The sequence below is a fragment of the Notolabrus celidotus genome, chromosome 9, assembly GCF_009762535.1.
Source record: "Notolabrus celidotus isolate fNotCel1 chromosome 9, fNotCel1.pri, whole genome shotgun sequence".
NCBI classification, from domain to species: domain Eukaryota; kingdom Metazoa; phylum Chordata; class Actinopteri; order Labriformes; family Labridae; genus Notolabrus; species Notolabrus celidotus.
This window is the reverse complement of record NC_048280.1, coordinates 21,783,813-21,809,381: the sequence shown is the minus strand read 5'-3', so window position 1 is coordinate 21,809,381 and position 25,569 is coordinate 21,783,813. Positions and strand designations below refer to the sequence as shown.

The window sequence follows — 25,569 nt, the reverse complement described above, 5'->3', positions numbered from 1 at the left end:
CTGTCCACCACTGGTCGTATGATCATTGTACAGTATGGTAAAGCTGTTTGCAGTGCAGTGCCACTATTTGACCAGTGGATGGCACCATTGACTCATATTAGTGTTATTCTGAATACTAGAAGAATCAATGGAAACATTAAGTTATTCTTCTTTCCACAGTATATGTAGAAATGTTTGTTGGGATTGCATTTCTAACAGCATGTCAACCTTAAAAAATGCAGACACTAAATATATGTAAATGTAAATATTAAATACCAAAAATTAAAAACCCGAAAGTTAACTCAGGAAAACAGGCTGGAGCATGTACACTACATTATAGCTGTGCATTCATACTCCTCATAATAAACAACTGGGAAACAGAGTGATATCATTCTAAAGCTTGAGTTTACCGCCTCTTTAAATGGGCATTGATTCTCCTGTCCATTAAAGTCCTGCTTTATTCTAACCATTTCCTGAGGTCCATAAACTTGAGAGTAAAGTCAGTTGGTTCAACAGGAACTGAAAATAAGATCAGGACTAAACAGAGATACAACATAAAACAAAAAGCAGGGTCAATAAAAAATCATGGAGATCATGAAGTTAAATAAGCTCAGTTAAATGTAGCAACATCAACTTTTAGTCCTGCAGATAAATTGTATTAAAGTTCAAAATCCAAATGACAGAAAAGAAAGCAGGTTAGGAGACAGTGGGTAGCATTCATGATACAGTCAGAGATGTGTTTGTGCAGGAGATAATCAGGTTTATGGGCTTGTCAGGCTGTTCATACCCAGTGTGAAACAACAATGTTCATTGAGGATCTGAACAGGAGGGCTGATCACAGGCTTTTTAGATACAGATATAACAATAGCTTAGAGATACAGTATAAACAGTTCATACAAACTACACAGGACAGCTTATTGCTTGTTATTTTACAATTATTTCACATAACCACTGTGATATTTTCCACAGTGTAGTGCTGAGAGACAATAACGGGTCAAATTGAAAGCTAACGATGCTGTAATATCAGTTGAGATGCTGGCTTGTAAGGAAGATAAAGTATACAGTAACTATGAAACTTCAAGGGTGTCAAAGAACTTACCAGTTTGAGTGTGTATTACCCAAAATGCTCTACTATAGCTTGAACCCACTCAGAACACGGAGAAACAAACAGAAATTGCACCGCTTAAGGTAGGCAAATTGTAAGCAAGAGATACAGGGCTATTTTTCATCACTCCAGACTTTATTTGACTATCTTACTTCTGTCTCCTTCCCGTACAGCTGTAACACACTGTTGGGATGATGAGCAGCGGCTCCCAGTGAAACAGGTTTGTTTGGCCTGCAGAGAGCTGTTTGTTTGTGCTGTGCTGTACGTGTCTCAGATCAGTGTCATATTATTATCCACTGTCACCAAAGTGGTTACGAGTCGAGTTGCAAGGGAAGGGAAGGGAAGGGAAGGAATTATCATGTTGTTCTCGCTCTATGCCAATGATTCTTTTATTATTTATTTGTTTTGTGCTCATAACTCTCGAAAAAATTAGGCATATTATGTATATGCGAAAACACAGACGGTATTTCTTAGTGAAATATATACCATGTGTGAAAACCAAAAGCAGCCAAACAAAGATTACAAGTACAAACTTGTGAGTCATAAGATGACTTAACTGGGAAACTAAGAGCATAATTAGAGGCAGTAAAGACTAATGGCTGTGTGAGTCTGACACAAATGTGCCATTAACAACTTTTAACACTCAAGCATTAAATTTATGTTGCCTTGGTAAAAACTGCTGATTACATCCTCAGCTGTGTGCAAGATATCAACCAACAACTTCCTACTGGGACAAGATGTCCACTTTTTCACACCCTCATGCACACCAGACACACATTTTCACCCTTTAACACACTGGTGCCCTTGACATATCACTGCGGGAAACCCTCAGCAAGGGGACATGGAAGGCTGGATAAGAAAGGGAGGAGGAGAAAGGAGGCATGGCTAGAAATGTCAGGGATGAAAGAGAGAATACTTTAGAAACATTTGAGGATTCTGTTAACACCGGCATGAAAAATAAACAGGAAATGGGAATCACTTATTCTTGTGAAAGTGAGCATTTTGGTTTGTGATACTTTATCTGAAGACTAAAGAGAATTAGTCCCATGCTGCAATGTGGAGGCAAAAGCCACTTATCTCTAAAACTGCAGCACCTCTCTCTCTCTCTCTCTCTCTCTCTCTCTCTCTCTCTCTCTCTCTGTCTCTCTGTGTCCTAGCAGGTCGATATTCCCCAGACACACATCAGTGGCTCCAGGCCTCTGCTTCCCACAGTGCCAGCTTTATGATGCCATAAACACACACAGGCAAGAAAGTATGAAATCGAAAAAAGGTTGGTGCTGTGCTGTAGGTGGGTTATTGCTGAATATAAGTGAGCGTGGGTACAGCGCAGAGGAGTGATGAGGTACTTTTCTTAGACATCAACTACCATATATGAAAGATTTTTGATATGCAAGCATGAGTTTGGGGTTTTCCATAAACAAGGAGAATGGGGGTACCTCCCACCCTGAAGCAGGTGGGATGAATAGGTCAATAAGCAATAGGTATGATGGGATCAATATGCTTTAGAAGAATGAATAACGGGGGATGAAAATGTCTAAAAGCAGTTGGGTTCAGAACAGTGGGTATGATGGATGGGTGGACTCTGGATGTTTGTCCACCTTGTGGGCAGAAGGCTGTGAAATGGAAGTGCTGTGTAAGGGGGAGATTCGGTGTAAGGAGTCAATGTGTCACTCACTGATAAACTGGTAAAGGGAAGCTGGAGCTGTAGGTGCTGAAGTGCAGTGGAGAGCAAGAAGTGATTTTCTGTCTTTCTTCTGTTGGGTGGCATTACCGGTGAGGCGTGTGGATAAAATGAATGAGGGGCTGTAAAATCTAACTCACAAAAGACGATTTTCAAAGGTCAGAGGTGGGTCTCAGAGCAATAAATTCAAAAGTTTACACCTACTGAGTAATTTGTGCTGGTACGCTATGAAAGTTGTAATGTTCCTAAAACACTGTGCTAAAGTTCCACACATTATTCAGACAATGAAGATACAGCATATCTCCTCTGAAGATCAGTAAGGATTTCTTATTATAATAATTGTATAAACATAATTTTTTAATCTTACTTAATTAGTAATCTATTTACTTTGTGTATTTATCCCTTTCTAGCTACAACTGATTTTTAATTTTGCTTTATATCCTTACTTAATTAATTAATTATACTGTATAAATGTATTCTATTTTAAAATATTTTTTGATTAGGTCTTTTTATTACTTTACCCATTTTTATTTTTTTCTGTGGGGGCAACATGAAAGGTGCTATATAATTAAGTTGAGCTGAGTTGAGTTGGGAATTGAGAACCTGTATTTTTCTTGTGAGCACCATTCTTAGAGTTAAAAAATCCAGGACCTCACTAAATCCTCCTTTCTGCAGTAAACCCCTGGGTGCCCTGACTGGTGGGTGGGTGGGTGAGTGAGTGAAAAGAAATTGCCAAAGACACAAAGAGATATTGAGTGGTTTATATCAACGTGTTAATCGATTCCTGTGCTATGATTCTATTAAAACCCACCACTAAACACTGTAACAGTAGCTGGGAGGAGAAATAAATGTGTCTGTGAGAGGACCCAGAGGTGCTCTCAGCAGGTAGATTTGCCTTAGGTGTGGCCCATGGGTAGATCTAAAAGCCTGTAATAGACTAGTTTTTGATAGCAGCACTCTGTCTTCCTGACAGCCAGCTGAAAACATAATCCACCACACACTTCTCTCCACTGAACACCTAATGGACAGCATCCATAAAGAGACTGTTCACTGTGTCTGTCTGCTGTGCCAGACACCTGAGAAAGCTTAAAAGCACTAAGTCCAAATTTGAACAAAGGTGCCCCCACTAAAAAAAACACTCAACACCTTTTGAACAGAAAGTCAATACAAGGGTTCACACCAACATGAGGTGTTTGTTTTCAAGCAAATAAAAACTGAACTTGTGATTGGAGAATAAAAAAATGCCAGTCATCTACCTAAAACTCAAACTCTTAGATTACTGTCCAGACACAATATCTCAAACGTATTAGAGATGTACATTATTAATGCGGTGCTCGAATTCAGTAGCATGCAAATCTAGCCTGGAGTAAAAGTCTGACAGTATGATAAGTTTCAAGGGGGAATCTAATTGAACCAAGCTTGAGAGCACTACACCACAAAAGACTCATCAATCAATAACAGGTTCCCATGGATAACACCCTCAATATTAACTGGCTTATAATACATTTTAACGCAACAATCACCAATTGGGGAGCAAGCTGACTGACGAAGGAAGCACGGCAAACACAGCCATGGCAACATTTGTAATTATTTGAAACATACTGTAAAGAAAGATGGATGTTGGTAATGGAGACTATGGCTTTTATATCAAAGGGCAACCTCCGAATTGAAGACAATGCGGAAGTGTTAAAAACTTCAGTTTTTCGAGTGTCTGCTTGAGGCTGGTTCCGGAAGTACTGGAAACCACATACACACCAATTAAAAAAAGACAGTTTTTGCAGAAGAAATAAACATGTTCACAGCCTGGTACAAAAATCAAATGTAGTCTGGATAGCTCATTTTTCGATCAGCTCACACTGTATGGGTGTGAATTTTTTTCATAACTCAGCAATTTCAAAGATATTACGATAACAAGTTTTCTATGATGAGAGGCACAGCTGACTTGATTGACAGGCGAGATCACTGTAGCTGTTTGCTAGGAGGCTCAAAGCCCGCCTCTTTACCTCACACTAGCTCAGCACAGCAGTTAAGTTGAGTTCAGCATTTTCCAATATGGCTCCCGCCAACGAATTCAAATCACTGCTTCAAAAACAGATGGGTGACATCACGGATACTACGTCCATTAAATATACAGTCTATGATTTATAAATGCGCATATCTCAATCAAACTGATAAGGAGAGGAGTTGAACAGAAATCGTTACCATAACAGGTGCAACAGGTAGCTTACTAGCTTGCAACAACCTGACAACCCTCCTGTCATCTGATGTTTCTGACCAACAGAGCTACCAGTATTCTCACACACTCCAAATGTAAAAATGTGAGTCATGATATTTTATGAAAGCTTGGGCTAATAAAGAGCATACTAATATACTTTCTAATACCAGTGCGTAATCCAATATGTCAAACAAGCACACTTAAGACACATGGAGTAAAAGCAATTCCTGTCCCGGATGTTTAAGCTGTTGGTATTTTTTTTTGTATTAAAGCAGTAACTGATATACTTTACACTTGACAAAATTATGACATTTATTTACCTAATTTGGTGTGACCCTCAAAAACAATTTTGTGGAGTCACTCTCTCTTCAGCTATGTTGCAATTTCCAAAACAACTTCTCTTGCTCTTTACTCTTTTGCTCATCTCTTTTCTTTTTTCCCCCCATGTCTCAGCATGTTCATTTTCTCTCTGCAGCTCCCTAAATTAAATTACATCATTAAGCCTCATCACGCTAACTTCCACTTATTACCGCCGTAGGTACTTAAAGAGAGTTATGGCACTGACATATTCTCACCATATCATCCAGCAGCCTGCTTACTCTTCAGGAAGCTTGACTTGCCACTGGTCACATGAAGTATGATTTGCAGAAACATAAACGAGGATCCAGAGTCACAGCGCAAACAAAATATCACTGACAAACCATGTGACTGGGTTGTTTGTAATGATTTAAAACACTCCACAAGGTACATGAAACTACAGAAACATGTATTGATTACATAGTACTGTTGCGTATTACGTATGTAGAAAGAATACCATTAACAGTTCATCAATACATCCATCCATCCATTATCTGTGCTTTTCCCATGCAGGGTCATTGGGGGGCTTGAGCTGATCCCAGTTGTTAGTGGGCAAGAGGCAGGGTGCATGCTGGACAGGTCTCCAGCCTATCACAAGGCTAATGGCTAATGTAGAGACAAGCAACAATGCAAACACACTCATACCTACAGGCAAGTTAGAGCAACCCATTAAACTAACAAGCATGTTTTTGGGCTGTAGGAGGAAGCCGGAGTACCCACAGAGAACCCATGTATGCAAGGGGAGAACATGCAAACTGCACAAAGGCACCTGACCACCCGGGCAACATGGAAGATTCTTGATGTAAGGCTCCACTGTGCAGCCCATTGACGGTAGATGAATGTAAATTTGTTTGTTTGTTTTGTTTCTCTTTTTAGTTGTAAAAGGCTGCCATGGTTCTTTTACTTTCCAAACTTAAAGCTTGGGTTGGTAGTCAGATTTAGATACACTTTTTGTTATACTGGTTAAAATGATCTTTATGTCCTGATGGCAATCAAGACATAATGTGGTCTTAAAAAAGAGCGAAAAAAAAGCCACTATCTACTGCTGTAAACCTAGGAAACACCAACCAATCCCTGCCATCAGGATCCAAATCATGAAACCAATCAAATCCTGTCCTGCCCGCCTCCTGCGCGTACATTTTCATGTTTGTTTGTGTTTTTAACTTTCACTATGATAATGTTTTGGTGTTTTGAGTGAGACATGAGTTGACGTAGTGCAAAACACAAACAATGTGCCGAGGACCGGTTTTGAATCAATCACGATCATATGGTCGTGAATCAGCGATGCTTTTGCATGTGAGTGGGGGCGTCATTTTGCAGGAGCTCCGAGGGGAAGGGGGGAGGGGTTAGACAGAGTCCTGAGGAAATGCTACATTCAAATTCATTCTAGTTTTCCGTGACTACCAACCCTAGCTTTAAGGCCAACAAAAACTTTTCAAAGACTTCTGGCTGAAGTTGAGTAAGATTTAGTGTGATTTGTCAGTGATGCACAGTCAAGTACAACTCCAACTCCATTAAGGACTGAGAACACTTCAAAACTATCAGTTCCAGCAGCTGAAGCTCCGATGTTTCGTCATTATGTATGAGAGGAGATGCTTTCATTTAAATACCATTGCTGCTCTGGGGGTAAGCAGCTGCCCTGAAGATGCAGGTAATCCTCAGTATGCTCCAAACAAAACTTGTCAGAATACAGAAAGAAGTCATGTAAAGGAATTAAGAACTGTGTTCCTGTGTGTGTGTAAAATAAAAGTCTTACCCACACATGCACTTGCACAAAGTAGACGCTCTGTTAAAAAGAAATCACTGCTACACCTCTGTGAAACTTTTCATTACAAACTCACTCATTGCCCACAATTCTACGTGGGCACATAAAGAACTGCAGAACTTAGTGGTTCATACTTTTGTGTCACAAACAAACAAACAAACAAACAAACACAAGCAAACAAAGGCTAAACACTTGCCTACTTCGTTGTTATTGGAGGCAGCAACAATAAAACAAACAGAACTCTTGACGGTGATGTCAGACTTGAGGCTTTGACCTTGTAAAAACAAAAGAAAGCTTGACTCCTGTCTGTCTGAGTATGTAGGAGGGAGTGCAGACACTTCTGGGAAATGCATGCCGGGGACAGGAGGCCTTTTTGCTGTTAAATGATATTACATGAAAAAAAGGTCAAACCTGTGTAAAAAACAGAGTCTAGACAGTTCCCTGTTGCCCTGGTGAAGAATTTTTAATAAGCTAATGAAAGGTGCTTATTACTGGTAGCAGGGTGAACAAGGATGATGATGATGCAGGACTGTAATGAGCTGCACATTTCCAAAAAGAAATAGCTTCACACTGATGTGTTTGTCAATGCAATATGCCGCTCCATAATCAATCTGCGGATACTTATTCCATGTGCTTGATAAATAGGTTTCTATGTCACTACAGGGCAGACGAAGGAGACTAAATTATGAATTTAAATGAGCAGGTAATTAGATTTCTTGGAGGGAAGGTGTGATATCATTTCTAAAAATAAGCACTATTCTTCATGAGAAAAAGGATTAAGCGACAGTTTTTGACATTACCGTAGCACAGGGAAGCATTAGATAAGAATAGTATTTGTTACTTCTGGTGCTATAATAGGGGTGCCATTTGAACTTGAGACACTGGGACTTATAGGCAGTATTTGTGATTCCTAAAACGTAATGAATAAGGATGATTAAACTTCTGGCGATTGCGATGGAGAGCCATCAATAAGGTTCATTGATGGCATGAATCAGCACTGTTTCATTCATCTTAACAAGTCAGCAGTTTTTAAGTCTGACTTAAACAAGTTGATTCTGTGAGATTAAAAATGACTGCCAAAGAAAACAGTAGAATCAACAGTTCGTGCCTAAAGGTCCAGTTTTGATCGTTTAAAGCAGGGGTTCTCAAAGTGGGGATCATGAGACACTGAAGGGGCGGTTGCGAGAAGTCTTCCTGATTAAATAAAAAGGAGATTTAAGAAATCTAAAATTGCTTATTTTACCAATTGGTCTAAATATAATGACAAAAGCATCAGTAGCAGCAGGTTCATAACAGTGCAGGAAACAGCCACATGTGCATGAAGCAAGGCTAATTTCTGCAGACCAGGTAAATGAATTATGAAGCAACATTTTAATTACATCCAGGGACAGTGGGGGTCGCAAGTCTTTGGCACCTATAATTTGAGGTTGCGGCCTGACAAGTGCACACTGCAAAAACTGAAATCTAAGTAAGATTGAATATCTCAGATAAGGGTAAAATTTGCTTATTTAGTTTTTCTCACTAAGCAGTTTTAATCTTAGATTGTTTCACTTGTTTTGGTCCTAAATGATCTCAGTAAGAAATTACAGCTTGTTACTGAGATTTTATGACCTATATTGAGTAATACATGCTTGAAACTAGAATATCAACTGTTACAAAGCTGTTTCATCAACATCCACAAGTATAAAACTGCTATTTCAAGCACGACATGAGAAATTATAACTTTGACACAATTGTATCTCTTCACACAATTAAAACAAATGACAGCCAAATGTAATCCACTGTTTTATTTTCAATGTAACAATAGAAAATATGTACTACTATATATTAGTACAGTTGGCACATTACTGTAAACTGACACTTAATGATTCAACATTTAACAGTTCAAACCATTTCAAACAGAAATTATTACATTCAGATAAGTTCTTCCAAATTACAAGGCAGAAAATGATCATACATAATGAGAAATATATTCTTAACTTTTGTCTTTCCATCAAGAAAAGTAAATTAGTTTTTAGTATTACTTTGCTGGTTTCAAGAAATGTAATGCCTAGTGAAAGTCATTATGTCAAGATAAGGGTACTAGGGTGCGGACTTGGCCTAATGGCTAAATTGCACGCCCATGAAGGGTTGGCATGGGTTCAAATCCAGCCTGTGGCCTCTTTCCCGCCTGTCATTCCCCCACTCTCCTGCACTATCCACTGTCCTCTCCTCTAAAATGTGTTAGAAATGTGTCTAAAATAAAAAGATAATAGCATTAGTATTTACTTAATTTAAGAATATTTTCAACATTTTGAGAAAATAAGTCTCATATTTTTTATTTAAATCAAGAAAAATGCACTTGTTATCAGTGAAAATAGACTAATTTTAAGGTATTTCTGAGTTCATTGAGGTTAGATATTTTTACTTTCTTTGGAAAGTCTTGACAAGCCTACTTTTCTTCTTCTGTTGGCAGATAATTAGTTAGTTTAAGTAATATACCCCCAATGTTTGTATATTTTTTTCTTAGTTTTTAAGGCTGGCTTTTGCAGTGCATGAGTTAAAGTAGCACAGAGTGAATACTGCAGCACATAAAACAGCAACACAAAGCACTGTTAATGTATTGATTGGTGCTAATGACATATATCACATTACTTCAAAACATAATGAGCAAGTTGCCTTTACATGCTTGAATTAATAAGTATTTTGTATGCTTTAATACACTGATCTGTTTTCTTTTGCAAAGGCATCAATCACACACTGTAGTACAGATCTTAGCCCGTGTTTCTTCACTTATGTCTTACAAAATGACTCATCAAATATGTACACCATATGTGATGGTTCAGTATAAATGTAGATAAGTGCACTTTCTTTTATCGTTGAAGGCTGTTCAAACAACATTTATATAATCTTTTCCCTGTATGCCATAATTGCTAACTTTGCCTGGAACAGTCTCTATAAAAAGAATATTTCCTGCAGCACATCAACATGGAGAAGGAGCCTCTGCAAGTATCCAACAAATCATGAAACTTTAATGAAATATATCACTAACCTTCAGAGCAGATCAACTCCGCAAGTCATTTTGCTGGAGGCAACCGTGGATAATATTCAACACCTGCTACACCAACTGTTTATGCGTGTTGCTGTGGCAAAAAAAGCTGTTCAGTTTTCTCACTAACACCTCATAGTAGGATGAGCACAGGTGTCATAAATTACACTGCAGACAATTTCCTGATTAAGTTATAGACATATAGTAGTGACTGTTGGAACACTGTGATGCCATGAAAGGAATGGAAATCTCATCAACGACTGTGTGTTATTATTGCAGTATTTCTTTTCCTGCTCTAAAATGTCCTTTTAAAGTGATTGAAATTCTGTGAGTGAGAAAAACAATATATTTTTCTTCTCTTTTGCTAAAGCAGCAAAGATACATACTTAGTTGATCAACAGGGCTACCCTTGTACGTTAAAAACTGTGAAACTTAATTTCTCCATATTGAAAATGGCACCATAAATTAACCCTCAAGTTAACCTTATAATCAAGTGTCAGCTCTGAACTTTCATTTCCTCTTGACACTCACAGCTTTTGAGATATACAGTGCAGGAGGATCTATTCGGAGGTGGCCAGCACATTGCCTGTCAAAAAATTCTTATTTAGAATCACACCATGCAGGAAGCTCATTGATGCTTGTCATGAGATGTGAGAACAGGAGAGGAATAAAACGCAGTAAAAACTGCCCATAAACCTTTCAATCGTGCTCAAGCTGCAAACGTGGAGCAGTCTAGTGCTCCGATCAGATGAGGCGTGTGTGTGGCTGGTGCATGTGTGCATGTGTCTGCATGTGCAGGCTCCTGCCGTGTGTGTGCTGTCAAGACTGATGGATGGTTGCATCTCTGAGGTTTCCCATTACCCAGAATGCTATCTGCTCAAGAGGAAGTATTGGCATGGGTGCAAAGACAAGGAAATTCCATCATGGGATGCAATGAGAGCATGCCTTAATACAACAACACAGAGTCACACACAAGCATGGCTCTGTCTGTTTTCCTTCTCTGCCCTCCATTGACATTCACTCAGAATAAATGAGCAACATTTCACTGCACTTAAAGCACAAAGCGAGAGAAACAATAAGAGTGAACTCTGGGGTTCATACATCTGAAGTGAACAAGAAGAAACAAAATAAAGCAGAACGTTGAATAACATGGGAGGAGTGAAAGTAATGAAGGGGAGTTCAGCTATCTTTGTGCAGCAGACACTTTAATTATGCTTGCTGCTTTCTCATTGGTCTTTGTTGTACTTCAAGAAACCTCCACACCAAGATTAGTCCTATAAATATGCAGAGGCACTATCAGACAGAGACTCATTGCACATATACTGTATAATGAACACAAAACAAGTCAGCAATTAAGAGACTAGCTAGTCATTAGGTAGTCTCTCAGAAGCATTTAAATAAAGCATTTTTTGGAGGAAGAAGTTGCACTAGTTTATAGGAATTTCGTTTGTTTATATTACTTGCAACTAGGGTTGCAAAGGGGTGGAAAATTTCCGGAAACTTTCCGTAAAATTTCCATGGGAAGTCAACCTTCTCAAGCCTAGCCTCTGCAGGATTCTAGAAAGGACGACGTGCTGGTATTGAGATGCAAGCTAGGAAGGGACGACGTCCACCTGTCCTTGTGAGATCTATCTACGATAAGGTGGACGAGCTAACCCAGCACCAGAGGGAATACTGGCAGAGTAGCATCATGCTAACAGAGCTAACACCGGACACGAACGCCACATTGGAAGGATTTCACCTGCGGCTTAAATAGACCGCCAAATGAGAGGATGTTGAAATCAGCAGATATGGAGGATGATGACGTGTCAATATGAATGAGCACAGCTCGAGTTGTCTGCCTGAACTAGCTTGCAGGTGGCACTCCATTTAAATTAGTTATTTGATGTTATAAAGGGTTTAGCGTCATGATTGAAGACACACTTAGCTCCTGTGGCACTGTGCTCAATATGAGCAGAGTAAAGAAATACCTGAGAAAGGGGACATAAAGAACACTTCTGTAGACATCAACTGACTGAACTTTCAATAACTGTGAGTGTCTGCCTCTAATTGACACAAGAAGCTGGTTTGCTTTGTACTGTACCGACCTATGGAATCCTTGCCATGCTGCCTCTGAGTTAAACGTGTAGGGAGCAGGATGTCAATACAGAAGCTCCACCAGCTGATCCCTGCTGTGCAGACTGTAGCTCTAAATAATGTGTCCAGGGCAAGATGTCAACACCAGCCCCAGGGGGTCTATTGGCTTTCTTTTTGTACAATGAAAGGAGGTTAAGACATGTCATCCGTCTGTATACAGTCAGTGTATCAACTTAAAAGTCATATTAGCTGTATGAATTCCTTGGTAGAACACACAGTCAAGATTTCATGACTGGTTTGTAAGCAGCAGTACATTTACAGGCTTGTTTCTCCATACATAAACATATCCAGTCAAAGGCCCAACAGAAGACATAAAAAGGTTCAGGAATATGCATCCTCAGCTTGTCCTGGACTATATAAGCTTCACTTTGATGCATCAACACCACAGGGGACTACAGGTTGAAACGGAGGGCAGTGTTTTTATCTAAGGTCACCTACAAACCTGCAAAAAGTCCCACTGGTAAGTCATCATATATGACAGCTAAGACAGGATTGGACCAAGAGGGCACAACAGGGTCTTTCCAGCAAGGCATAAGGTGAAATTCAAAGCAAGGTTATGTGTGATATCACTTCTTAGTCACTGCTTGATCTGCTCTGTCTCTTCCCTTGCAGTTTAAACTCAATACTAATTCATCCAAGTAAGGTGTGAATAAGCAGAGGCAGGATAAGATGGGAAAGCACATCATCGGGGTAGACACTTCTTCTATACGGGCTGCATCTTGTTAACACAACTGTGAAACACGTCTATGCACCTTGTGTCTACTTTAGTCAGCCATGTCCAATGCTGGTATTTGTTTTTTGCCATTATACAGATCCATGACACAGTGTTGGCTGTCTTTCCTGGCAACGAACTGTATAATGGTACGACTGTACAGACTGAGGAGAGGATATTGAAAATGCCAGCGAGTTAGTGTGGATGTTCTCCAAAAAGCTCTCAAATGTCTTGTTTGCACTACACTCTAAATACAAAGGAAAGAATAAGTCCCGATAGGCAGTCTGGCACTGTCTGCTGCACTTTGATAGCTCAGCTGCAGAACAACCATCCCCTCAGCACCATATGGACACACACTTTGATAATCAGCAGCCAGCTTGACTTCAATTAGTCCTAAAGATGCATCAACAAGATTTACATACAAACTCATATCGTCCCCTGAAGAACTCTGTCCTGTTGACTCCAGGCTTAGCTCCGCTCATCATGACGGTTTGTTGTAGTTAAGTGAAAAACGATCTGGTGATAACACAGATTGTTTTATTCTGAAAATTAACCAGTTGTATTTATTTTGGTTTGGTGCCTGACTTCCTGCCCCGCTCAATCTGTTCTGTGTAGATTTATATGTCATGCTCCAGCATCCGGCAAAAATAGAAGTCTTGCGTATCTGATCTGGAGGACTCTGACCTCAGAGATGCAGCCGGAATGCAATGAAGCGGATCTGGTGGGAGTTAATACATTGACTAGAATAGGAACCCATCAGATCCGGTGCCGTGATGGACCGGAGACAGACCAGAGACAGACCGGACACAGATGTGGTGGAATTTGGCCATTAGCCTTCCCAAGGAAACTTCAATAAAGCCGTACAGAAGAGTAGATGGCTTCCTATACTTCACAACCAACAAGCTCACAGCTCCAGCAGTCCATGTTGACCCCCCTCCCCCCACTAAAAAAACATGATATCAGACCAAATAGCAGCTTACTGACCTCTTTAGAAAGGTTTTTCATGCTTTCTTTTCAAAGTGATGGTTCTGCTTCTTTGATTCCATTAATTTAGGATTCAAATTAAATGCTTTATCATCCTCATCAGAGATAAATAAAGATGCCACCTTGATTAATCCTTTGCTGACAGTATTTTATAAGCAACCAGCTTGTATTGATTTTGACAGGAGTCCATACTTTAATGTCTGCTATCTGAGGAAATTAAATGGGAGCAGCACATCCCATTTTATCTAAAGGCTGTTGTAGGGTCGTTCCAAATCTTGGAATTTCACCAAACGTACATCAACAGATGAAAATGGGCTGATGTGAAAACAGGGCCTTTTTTTTTCCTTTTTGTGTCTGGCTAGTTAACAAAGTCTTCAAGAGTGAGCACTAGGGATGGGTACGATTACTCGAGTACTCGAGTACTCGCCGTTAACCCCATTATTCGAATAGCATTTTGTTACTTGCGCACCTGGCAAGATAATCATACAGTGTTACATGTGTGACTATGTGCCTTTTGTTTTTGCCTAACTGAATATACTAGGTAGGAAAATAATAAACGGGATATAAATGTTTGACTTCTCCGTCCACGGCTTCAGTTTTAGAACACATCGAGCCAGATTTCAGCAAAAACAACAGTTTTATGGCAGCTACGGCAACTCTCTAGGGACACGTTATTCAACCGAAAGCGAAAGCACAACAAACAGAACCGTCTGCGACACCTGCGGCATGTCAGTTAAAAAAAGTAATGTCTGGAAGTACTTCGGAAAAACCATGACGTTAATGTGCAGTGCAAGACATGTGGCGTTAAACTTACATACCATAGAAATACTAGTTATATGCTTAACCACATACGCTTAAAGCACAAGGACAAAACAGCGGAGACGGATAACAGGCAGTCTTGCGTCACGTCTTTTGCTTGCCCTGTTAGCACACGTCATTTTGATAAAACCAGAGCGGAGAAGATTAGCCTGATAATAACCAAAATGGTAACTGGAGATATGCTCCCATTAAGTTTTGTGGAAGGAGAAGGCTTCAAAGAGCTGATTGCGTTAGTCCAGCCGAAGTACAAGCTACCATCACGGAGAACAACAACTAAGAGAGTGGAAAAGATGTATGAAGAAAAGGCAGCAGAACTTACTACAATTCTAATCTGGTAGGTCCGTGACGGACGGACTTATATTTATTTATTTTTGTTTATGGTTAAAAAAAAATTAATAATTGCGAGTACTCGAGTAATCGTTCATTAGGAAATTCGAGTAATCCAGCACAAGGATTACGGTGAATTCCCATCCCTAGTGAGCATCACTTAAATCCCTGGATCAAAGCTGCAGTATCAGCGTATCTGGTTTTACCTGTGATCTCCTATTAGCTACTTGTACAGCTTAAGTCAAATCTCTCAAAGTCTGGCATTGAAAAATCCGGCAGTCTTGACCGTTTCAGACTTCCTGTACTGAAAATAAAAATCAGATATCAACATGTTGAAAATTCCTGCTGTTGACCAGAGTAAAGACTGGGTGGTCATTGGTATTGGTCTAATATGAGTTTGCCAAATATATCACTCTGGCGCTTTGGATCTCTTGGTTTTGTTCCCACACAAGTTTAAAAAATGTCATAATTAAGAAATAAGCAGAACTTTTCGTATGTTGGGTTGTTGCTTTCAGCTCAGTTATTTTTAAGACAGGTTCAATGGATAAGAATGTCTGAAAATCCATAGTTGAAAGGCTTTTCTGAAAATAACATTACCTCAAAATATTTTGCAGACAACTATTTTACTCATTTATAATTCATGTCATGAGTTTTTAGTGAATCAATAGGAGGCAGAATTGAATTGCTTTTCCCAGAAAACTCTTTTTGTTTTACAACCCAGCCATGCCCTGAAAAGAGAGCGTAGACTGATCTATTCATGGAAAATCCCACAAATCCTGTCTGTTGGAGATTTAGCCTTTGCCCGCAGCACGAAAAAAGCAACATGTAGTGACAGTAACAACATGCAACGATGTGGCTCAACTATGTCTATTAGTATTTAGAAGATGACCTCTTTGAGCATTGCTTGGAAAAACAACACAGTAATTAAGACAGTTTTCTTCATTCAGACTACATCCTCTGCGTTCCTGCCATTTGCCTGTCTGTCTCCTTCTGTCTTAATAATGAGCTCTCTAGATGTGCTCAGGACAGGACAGGTGAGCTCTGCACCTCACTGCTCATTACCCAGACAGACAGGTAGTCGGGCAAAATGTTTGGAAAAAGAACAGGACGGCTTATTCTTATTCGTCATGGTGACTGCTACAGCTCTTAATGAGAGAATTATACCCAAACCTCTGCCTGCGAGGGTTTTTATGAAAACTTCAGGTCCTGCTTGTTCCTGTTGGCTGGTTCTTCCATAACTTGGAATATAATCACCTGCTAAAATACAGTATAAGGGTGGTATTAAGACAGCTTTCAGAGTGGGCCAAAGGCCATCTGTCCTACAAAATATATCACGATCACACTGCTCCAGAGAGGCAGGAATACACGAGTGAGTTAATTTAAAGAAGATCTCAAATATTTGCTGAAAAAGAGGAGCTCTACATCTCTCCGCGGTGTAAGAATCCAGTATGCAGAGAACTGTGCAACTCAAGATAATACTGAATTTAAGGTCCTGCTCCTGCTCCACTGAGCTCTTCAACCATTACCACTTAGCTTGCTCTTGGATCTCTGACTTTGGTCCAAAGTAATCAAATTAAGTATTATCAAAACCTATAGAAATCTTTGTCAGAGTATAAGACACATTCAATAATGAATAGTATGTATATTTGTTTCTAGGACAATACGTTTTAAATCTAAATCTAGTGAGGGGAAAACTTGATTTATGAGGATTTCAGTAGTTTTCCCACAAAAGCATTTAGAAGGTGATACCGGTATAAATAAGCTGGTTATGATTGTGTTCCAGTCCTTCCAATGCCTAAATTCTTCTTGTGCTGAGATGCAGAAGAAATGTGCCAAACCATTCCTGGTAAATCCATTTCACTTCACACATAGAAAATGGAGCAAGCTGATGTGTGATTCAATAAAAGCCTTCATGGGTAGAGCGAATCAAGAGGGAGAACAAAGAAAAATGTGAAAAGAAGAATAGATGTGAAAAGAGGAATACAAGTAGTGGCGAAATATTTTTCTTCATTGATGAAAAAGGCAGAAAAAATAGGGGATGAGATTAAAGACAGATGAGCAGAGGATACAACAACAATGAAGCCTCCTGGGTGTTGCACTGCTCGTGTCAGAGACAAAACAACCCTGAGAAGGAGACACAAAACAGGAAGGGATTGTTTTTATTTGATGGGTTGAATAGAGGCTTTAAAGCTGTCTCTCTACATAAACCTCTATACTCGAGTCAACAGGAAGAATAAATAGAGCCCCTACCTGTTCTGTCTCGGATGGCAAGGTTGTTCCCTTTCTTTAGGATGATATCCAGCTGGTACATGGCTGGACTAGGAGGTCGAGGTGGTGGCTCTGCATTACTGGGCCCCACTATGTTGATGCCCTGTAGAGAGAAACAGATACATATTACACAGGGATACAAGCCCTAATAATTAGTACTGCATGAGGACAATGAAAAAAGTACAGTAAAACAAGGTATATCTGAAAAAAGGAAAGGAGGGGAAGAAGAGGAAAAGGGACATAAGACTTACAAATTCAGTCAGAGTGAAACAAATAGAAGAGTTTGGCTGAGGAAGCATGAAGCTCCGCAAAGTGGCAAACGAAAAAGGACCAAAAAGGCACACACACAAATGTATCGTACTTTATTGTACCTTATATAACACATGTTGCATGTGCAGCCTGATGAATAATAAAAACAAGCATGCAGCCACTTTGGAAGCCTCTAAGTATGAGGCTGTGGAGGGGGTCATCTCTGGGGCTTCATGTCACGCTGCAGCCTGGTGGTCAGTGCTGTACTCCACTTTGACAGGGAGCTCCCACAGGCTCTAGATGTGGTTTCCTTGAGACCTATAGGCCCATCAGCAAGCCACATGATTAAGCAGGCCATGCTCCGAGATCCACCACAGCTTACTTTCTTTCTCTATTTCTTACTCATTTTATTCTCTCTCCTCCCTATTAGACAACCCGTGCGTGGGTTCTCCTGTCATGTCTGCCCAGCTATATTACTCTGAGATGAGGCTAAGAATAACCATAAAGAGAGCAGAAAAATGCTAGTGAGCCGCAGGGAGGCTACCAAAAGACTGCCATGGGAAGCATAAGAGGAGGAGAGGAGAAGCAGAGAGATTTATGGACAGCTAGATGCTGTGCGATGATGTAAATGGGAAAAAAAAGGAAGAAGGCTCAAGAGAAGATTTCTTATTAACACTGTCATCGAAAGGAAGATTGTAAGATGAGTTTGTCATTGCATTTCCTGTTATGGTTAATAACACTGATTCCCTCCAGAGGAAACTCTGATTGCCATACAGGGGAGTGGAAAATAGCTTCACTACAAATTGCTATATTCCAGCTGTATTAAATACTTGAATCTGATTGGTCAAGACCCTAAAATAGCAATGATTAATTCTCAACAGGAAAAGCTGCATCAGGGGAAAACTGCTCATACTGACATGAGATTCATCTGCAGAGAAAAGTCTGGCACATCTCTTTTCTGCGTGTTGACAAAGTTGACATCTTTAAACCAGTAGGCTTAAAAACGTTCATTAAGGTGGCGTGTCCACTGCCACCTTTTTTTTTTTTTGCACTGGCAGCGCCTGTTTTCTATTTAAACCCTATGTGATCCAACATTTCAGCACTCAGCGCCCTCAGCACAAAAACACCCTCAGTATCAGCTGATTTTTGTCAAAACGCTCTCAGCGCTCTCAGCTGAGAACTGTTCAACTTTTGGAACAGAGCCGTGTTCGTCAATGTCAATTCTTGATCACTGACCAATCAGAAACAAGTAGAGGCGGGACTTCTGTTATCAACTTTGTCAGCACAATGGCGGAGGTCCGTACGGAGGAGAAAAAGTTATCACACTTGTTTTTTTGAGGTACAATTTCAAAGTTTAGAACTGCTGCTGATGCTGACAGGATTATTATCAATAGTTTTTATAGTTTCTTGTTAACATGTCATTGAATGAAAGCAAATATGAAGCATACAGAGCATTTTAAAACAGACATAAAGGTCACTTCTTAGGGAAGTGGTAGTGCCACAGGAATCCTTTCGTAAAAAAAAACAGTAAACGCTAGTGACATGCGCTCTGAAATGAGGCTGTTGGCACTCCCAGTGCAAAAAAAGGCGGCAGTGGACACTGCACCTAAACCTAAACCCCCATGGGGCGTTCACACCAAACACGAATAAAATCATCTGTACAAGTAAATTACATGTAAAGTCAATGTAAAGACGCGAATAGACGCAAGTTGGTGGTGCAAATTGCAAGTTTCGTGCGAATTTGCGACATGTTCAGAACTCGACTCGCTTCATTCTCTCATTCTGAGCTTAAGCAACTCATTCGCATCGCAATAATCAATCAGCGTGTCAATCCTTTAGGGGCGTATGATGTGATGAATTGATTGGAGGAGGTTCATTCATTTGAAAAATATGGGACAAATTGATCTCTGGGTAGTTTCCCTAAACTCTGTCACAGTACATATTTTTTATGGGAATGGAAACAAACAGGAGTTCACTTTGAGGAAAGTGAGTGATGAGGTCGGATTATCTGGTAAATTTTGAAATCCTTTGTCTGCCACTTGATTCCAGCTAGCAACTTAGCACCACCCCTTTTAGCATAACCGGCTTCACCATTCATTGTCGTCACACTCAACCATGTTAGATGACAACAGACTGGAGTGGCGTTTAAAGGAAATCCTTCCCCTGTCACGCAATTTCACATTTTGGGCCCAAATGATGGAGGTACATGATGATGCAGCATTGTTCTTCTGTTGTTGAGGGACCTCCTGCACTGAGGCTACAGGTTTATTATTGTGAAGGTAATTACACTCTGGTCCATGTAGTCCCACTTCATCACACTAATTATTTTGTGTTGCCCTAAAATATTAATAGTGTTATAATCTATTATGGAAATTGTGCTTAGGCGTAACTTGTAATGCATGAGGAAAAAGAGATTGGTAAATAAGCCACCTGAAAAAGAAACAAGAAGCACTGCCTTACTTGTAGCAAAGGAATGAGTATTTGCTTTACATAAGAAGTATGAAATTACACCACTGGCAGCCCAGTAATGCCCGCTCAAGAGCATTAATTACTTTATCTACAAATTGAATAAAAGATATCAAAATGCCTATGTGAAGAGGTAAAAACAGATTACACAAAGCAAAAGTGAAAACCACAGCTGCTTGGTGACTAATGTGTTACTGTGAGAAGCTTGGAACTCCCAAATCTCCATGGAAAAGTCAACCCAAAACAATTTTAGCTCCGCAACACTTGCTGCAAAACAAGGTAAAAAATAAATCAGAGGGGAAGGGAAGACGTAGTTGATGCTTTGGGGAGGAAGAAAAATAAATCAAAATGCAAGCTCTCTGGAAATAGGTGCACCGGCTCAGTGAATATAAAGCAACATCTAATGTGAATATTCAGGTAGAGGGACAGAGTTAAAGCTGTATAGATCGGTTTATAAAAGGGGTCAACCGTCCATGTAAGTCACTGTAATTGAACTGTGTAAGTGCATGAGGATACAACAAAAAGGATTGGACGACAGTTGTAGAGGTCTGGCAATACAATATTAGGACCCTGTGTCTATAAATGTCACCAATAAACAGTAAAGCTGGGACACACTGAGAAAAACACAATGTCAGGCCACATCATGACACGCAGGGACGAGGAGAGGGACAGGCTGTGCCCTGAGGACACTTGAGGGCTTTTTAAAACATTTTTGGAGCTTTGTTGTGACACAGACACACAAGTTAGAAGAACAAAAAACACACAAAAAGTAATGACCAATGGAAAAACTGCCAGATCATCACTGTGGAAAACCTGTGAGAAAGAAACACAAGGGCTGTTACAGACTAGTTGCTTTATGTTTCATGCCGATATTTATGCTGCTATATACTGCTCATTATATGCCTCTTGGGTGAATAAGAAGTTACCCTTTGCAGAAATATCATTAAAGTTGTGTGTTGGCCTGTAACAAGAAATGGTATTAAAGAAAGGCAAAACACCAGCTCCAAAACAAAGAGAGCAATGACAAGTAAACTAACCTTTAAGCAGTGAACATATATCCCCACACAAAAATCCTATTCAATGACTTGTTGTCTACGATGTGGGTGCTTTTAAATATAGAGCGATATGCAGCCAGATGCATGAGCATCACACACATTTTTTCTGTTTTGATAGAAACTAAAATATAATGGCAACTCTGTCATGTGTGAAATGACCCATCCCAGTCACAATTCTCTTGTGAATGAAAACCAAGTTAACAAGAAGTAAAGTTAAGTACAAGTCAAGTAAATGTTAGCTAAAAGTTTCATTAACAACACTGACACAGCACACCCGCAGACTCTGGCTCTGAGCAGTCATTTTGTTTAATGACAATCATCCCTGCACATCCTTTGGGACAGAATCCGCCAGAAAATATTTATTTCTATTCTGTCCCCAGAGTCCAGCAGACCTAAGCCATTACCTCTGCACACTGAGACCTCAGCAGAGAGAGCCACAAATTATTAAGACACAGACTATGACCCACACATTCACAGTGACAGAAGGAAGAGTGGAAAGTCAGCCAAGGTCCATCCCAATCCACCCGCTCAGTGTTTCGTGATTCCTCTTACTTGACAGAGAAATAAACAGAAAGACACAGACCAATTCTAAATTTCTCCTTAGTCCCAAAGAGAGGGAGACCATACAGTAGAGCTGGGCGATATTGAAAAATATGTTATCATGAAAAAATGTTTCATATCAAGTGTTATTGATAATTATCACAATAAATATCAAATTATTATTTCATTTAAATTTAAAGGCAGATTTTTGGTCCTGAGTGAAAGTTGAAGAAACCAAATGCTTTGTTAGCTTGTATCTGGATTTTTTTCTCTGATAAGCTTCTTGAATCAATCATTTCTGACAGTACTAAAAGGAAGCAGGTCTTTTGTGTGAGATGAGTTTTTTTTGAAGTTCTCATTTGTAGATTCTCATTCTTCTCAGGTTGAGGTAATTTGCATAATTTGATTTAAATGTGCAACAAAGTTATATATAATTCTATACTGTATGTCAGTTTATTATTAGTATTATTTTTAGTAATGCACTCCTCTTGAAGGTTACTAAGGGTTACAGGCGGAGTGATATTGTTTTTTTTACCACAGTGTAGTGAATGCATCACGGTTATTTAGTGTTCAGTTCATACACTGTATTGAATATGGACGTAGTATCCGTGACGACACCAAGCGGCAAACTCCGGTCTCAAATGATGAAGCCAATGCGGAAGTGCTATAAACTGCAATACATTGAGAATCCGCTTGAGGCTGGCTGCAGAAACACCGGAAACCACATAGACATGAATGGGAAAAAGACGATCTTTGCAGCATTAATAAACATGTTTACAGCCTGGTTCAAAAAACAGCTTGGCTCTACGAAGCTAAGCTCTCGAATGGCACACACTGCGGGGGGGGGGTATTTTTTTCTAACGTGACGGTTCAGAAGATATTAAAATTACGAGTTTTGCCCAAATAAGGGCATGACTGACGTGACTCCTGGTCGGGAACACACAGCCATTGGCTAAGAGGCTCACACTACGTCACACTCTGCCCGGTTGAGTTCCGCATTTCCAATATGGCTGCTGCCGTCGATTTGCTTCAAAACAGCTCTCAGGAACAGATGGGTGACGTCACGGATACTACGTCCATATTTTATACAGTCTATGGACGACACCCATTTGTTCCTGAGCGCCGTTTTGAAGCCAATCGTCAGTGGCAGGGGGTGGGGGGGGTGACTAGGGAGGGGGGAGGGGGGGTGTCCAATTATTCCATGACCACTCAATTGAGTATAATATGTGAAGAAGAATGTGAGAAAACAAATAAAGTCTATCAATGAAATGCAAAAAGTAAGTGCAGGTTGGCCTGGCTTGCATTAGCAGCAGGGTGTTTTTCACATGGCTTTTGGACGACAAGTGGTCATCACACGTATTTTTACATTTCCAGTCAACAGTATGTTGGCATAATTTGCAAAAAAGCATGTCACCTGACACATAGAAGTCATTTGGGAACTGTTCAGCTCAGTATTTTGGAGTAAGAGATGAGTTTCGTAGTTTTTTGCAGACTTAGCCAGTGTTTCTGGTGGCCGCTTCGACATGTTGTTAATTTCGGGAGGGGGCAGGAGAGTGTTTGAGAGGAGATGCACGGGTGGTGCCACGAATGAGCGGTCCCTGGAAACATTTCCCTAGACAAACAGTCCTTCCCCTCATGATGAAAGCATTTCAGTCACATTATTTCAATTTCAGCGATATTCAGCATTTAACAGTAGATTCCGTTTTTATTGGCCAATTCTGCGATTCCGTCCGCTATTCCGTGAACGCGGAAAACATAGGGCCTTATATATTATTAGAATTGACGTTATCGAAGTATCGCCCAACCTTGTTATATAGATTATCAATTCCAGATGTATCTGTGCCTGTTGGGGAACATAGCTTCACAGCCCTTTTTCTAATATAACATACGAATGGTAGAGACCGTTCAAATCTGCATTTAATGGGCGCTGGTGGCCTAGTGGTCTGGGCGCCCAACATGCAGAAGCTACGGTCCTCGTCCGAGAGGTCGCCGGTTCGACCTCTCGACATAAACATGAGCAGAGTCTAAAGAGGAATAATGTAAATACAGGGAAGAATGAAGGTATATTACTGCATGAGGCACTGAGCCATTGAGAGTCAGCTATCCAAGCACTTTAAAACTGACATTAAATAATCCCTGGAGGAATACATTGATAAGTGCTCTGGGTACTTGGATAGAAGCCCTCAGCATTTAGAAGAAAACACTTCTGACTGAATCCCAAAAGAATCTATTCAAACATCAATCAATACCAATTTCCTTTCCCATTAAGTAAATACTGCTTTGATGGGCAGCAGGATCCAACATTGTATTGCAATTATTGGTAGCAACTGTCCATCATCTTAAGGAGCTGTTTGAATGTATGTGTGATTGCATTATTTATATGAATATATACATATATCTACAGTATACTGTATACGTGTGAGTGTGGGTGTGTTGGGTTTTCAACAATGAATCAGAGAGGAGCTGAGCCCTCATCAATAAGTAAAGCAGATGATGAATCATGCCCCTGAAAGGATGAGAATAAATATTCACTAGGATATTCCACACCAGCAGACTCCAGCCATGCACAATGTATATTATCTGCTTCCTGCAGTCCATAATACAGGACACAGGAGGGTTAGGAGTAGATTATCCAGATATACTGTCCATGCATCTGGAGACCTGATACAAAGCCATAAAACCCACTTAGTGAAACACCCTCTCTCATAGTAACATCCCTGAACGTTAATTAAAGTATAACAATACCACAACACTCACAAACACACACTGCCAGAGCTTGGTATGTGGAACAGTTTTCATAAATGATATAAACAGAGGGATTTACAGGCAGATTTTCTGTTGAGCTAAAGAATTCTCCTACTTAACATCATTTCTGCTGACAAAACTGTGCAGTGAACTGAAACTCAATCTTTGACTTTTTACACCCACTTTCTGAGCTAATAAGGGACATAAGTCTTGTCCTTTCAGATCATCATCTTGATCCTGAATCTAGGCCACTGACCTCTTAAAATTGTGAAAAAAATAGGAAAAACATAGCAAACTAAGAGTGACAGCCTGGAAGCTCACCATTTTTTATTTCCTTCCAGCACAGAGAGTGAACAGGCATCTGTGGCTCTTCACCAAGAATACACTCACAACCCACTCATGACCCATAACTTTCTGCTCCCTGACAAAAAGTGTTACTCAGACTCTGAGTGAAATTGGCTGGACTTGGGAGAAAAAGTTGGTCATGTTGTACAAACAAGAAGCTTCTGGATGTAATCTATTAAAAATAGTGGCTGAACAGGAGACAGTGTAAACTATCTGGGTGTTAATGAATGGCTGCTTCTTCCAACCAAATTACAACAGTTACTGACAAATTAGGTGTGAGACACCTGATACGTGATACAGTATATTGTATCAGTTACCAGGTGCATTTACTGTGAGGCTGGCTATTATGTTGGTGGACTCTGTAGGACTTGTTTATGTGTTCAACTAGTTCTACAGATATACTGAGCATCAAACAAGAAACTTTTTAACTTGGACCTTCCTCACTTAAGACAATACCCCTAAACTTCCCTATTTGCTTTCCAATAAATATAAATCAATGGTGCAGCAACATAACTTCAGTCCTGTGGTTCCCCATTGTTAATAATTCAGCTCTAACACAGTAACTATATCTTACTTCTTTAAAACATTCTTACCCCACAGAGTTATTCGTGATGGTTGTTTGTTTAATTACATTAAACCTGTACTTTGCCACTGTTGAAGTATCGAGCAGAGTCCTGTACTTACAGCGTGTCTGCAGCTTGAAGTAGTGAAGAAGGCTTACTGTTTAAAAGTTCACATTTCACATCAAAAGAACAATACCGAACTGCTTAAAATATTTCCCTTTTGGGATCAC

The 25,569-nt window shown here is 39.9% G+C and overlaps 1 protein-coding gene across 1 annotated transcript in view; it reads right to left on the bottom strand.

Moving 5' to 3' along the window:
- mctp1a (multiple C2 domains, transmembrane 1a) overlaps nt 1–17,705 on the bottom strand; it is a 92,383-nt gene extending 74,678 nt beyond the window's left edge. The window contains exons 1-2 of the mRNA XM_034691312.1: nt 17,628–17,705; nt 17,359–17,479 (exon numbers count right to left, since the gene is read on the bottom strand). Coding sequence (XP_034547203.1) covers nt 17,359–17,479; nt 17,628–17,675 — 169 coding nt within the window. The 5' untranslated portion in view covers nt 17,676–17,705. The remainder of the gene's footprint in view (nt 1–17,358; nt 17,480–17,627) is intronic.
- Nucleotides 17,706–25,569: the final 7,864 nt, after the last annotated feature.